Genomic DNA, 1,718 nt, shown 5'->3' with positions numbered 1-1,718 from the left:
TGTGTGTGTGTGTGTGTGAGAGAGAGAGAGAGAGAGAGAGAGAGAGAGAGAGAGAGAGAAACGGGCTGCTCCACCAACAGTTTTACTTCAATAAACACAATAAATGTCCCTAGTCATCCATTCATTGGTTCTTCCATTCAGACAGCCAATGTTATCTTGAACACCTACTGTATACCAGCTTCAGTCCTGATCTCTAAGAATTCTGAAGTAACTAAGACAGTCCCTTTCCTTGGGGAGCTCTTGGGAGAGGACAGAAGATAAGCCGAGCACTCAAGTCACAGTGACAGGAGGCATGGGATAAGTGTGCTGTGAAAGACACAGTCAAAGGACACAGAGATAAAAGGCAGGAGTGAGCACACCTGTTTGACAGGATGGGAGGCAAAGAGAGGGCTGCAGGCTGGGGTAGATCAGGGTTCAGTGGGGAAAACTCAAGGAGCAATCATATTCCTCGGTTCCTGGGACTTTATGATTACTGGCACTTGCAAGGCGCCTCTGGTTTTTATACTCACTCATTTTTATCCCCTTACCCTGTCCCATTCCCCTGTCCCTCCAAAGTTACTGTGTTTAGTGTGCATCAGTGTTTCCTGTTGACTGGGGACTGGTTTGCAGGAACTCTTGCACATCAATTTGCATAGCTCCACTTAAAATTAAGGGCACAAATACCTTGTGTGTTCCTCTGCAGCCCCAAAGCCACTCCTAGGCTTATATCGCACATGTCCATACGGGAATGTGTACATGGTTACTGACCCTCTCTCTGCCTTTATTCCCTTATTTATAAAGTGGAGGTAATNATCTGAGCCTCACGCAGGTGGTCGCTGCTGTTTCCTCTGCTCCTTCCCCAGCGCACTGGCTTTGTGCCTGGCACTTCACCAAGTGCTCTAGGTGTGCCAGGTTCCGCTGCCCCCTTCGTTTCTCTTGTCCTACCTTCACCCTAGGGAGTTGCTCCCTTTGCCTTAGGAAAGTGGATCACAGGGGACAACAGACCTTCCCCACATCAGTCCTTCCTGGCACACCTTTTGAGTCTGAAGCACCTACATGCCCAGAGATGCAGGTATTTGCAACATGCCCCCGTTTTTTCTTTCCTGGGCTCTGCTGCAAGTCAGCTGCTGGCTGCAGGGAGAAGGCAGGCTGGGTTCCTGGTTACCTTTGTGGTCTGGCAGTGGGAAAGGAATGTGACTTTGGCAAAGGGATCTGAAAGTCCATTGCTGTCAGCCGCGATGAGGCCCCGGCCTTGGTACATGTGAGCTCTCAGCTGAAAGATGTGCTGGGCTGTGGAGAAACCATGGAAAGGTGCAGGTGTCAGTGGGCTTTTCAGGAACAGCACGTGAGAGTGTGTGTCTGTGTGTGATGTGCGTGCAGCACCGCACTCCTCTGAGGCTGGAGTGGAAGCGTGAAAAAAGGGAAGAGGGGTTTATGGGGTTCTCTGGAGCTGGGCATTCTCCTCGGGCTTTCACCAGGTTGTGTGTCTTAATCTTTACAACCATTCTGAAAAATATATGTAATTATCTCCATTTTATAGATGAGGAAAATGGCCCACAAAATGGCTAAAATACTTTCCAAAGTTTGCAGAGCTAATCCATGCCAGAGCCTGGGTTTTATTTCTGTCTAATTCCAAAATCCATGTCACTTTCTAAAGTACCACATTTTACTCCCTAGTAATTCTCCTGTTTCTAGTGTGTGTGTGTGTGTGTGTGTGTGTGTGTGTGTGTGTGTGTGTG

General features: G+C 48.6%; 1 protein-coding gene across 1 annotated transcript in view; it reads right to left on the bottom strand.

Annotated features, from left to right (window-relative positions):
* FER1L6 (fer-1-like family member 6) overlaps positions 1-1,718 on the bottom strand; it is a gene marked incomplete at its 5' end in the record, with an annotated part of 120,763 nt that overhangs the window by 70,541 nt on the left and 48,504 nt on the right. Inside the window, one exon of the mRNA XM_008564614.1 lies at positions 1,145-1,269. Within this exon, the coding sequence (XP_008562836.1) occupies positions 1,145-1,269 (125 nt within the window). The remainder of the gene's footprint in view (positions 1-1,144; positions 1,270-1,718) is intronic.

Source organism: Galeopterus variegatus, unplaced genomic scaffold (genome assembly GCF_000696425.1).
Source record: "Galeopterus variegatus unplaced genomic scaffold, G_variegatus-3.0.2 Scaffold188, whole genome shotgun sequence".
NCBI lineage: Eukaryota > Metazoa > Chordata > Mammalia > Dermoptera > Cynocephalidae > Galeopterus > Galeopterus variegatus.
The sequence above is the reverse complement of the archived record's forward strand: the minus strand, read 5'-3'. Positions and strand labels throughout refer to the sequence as shown.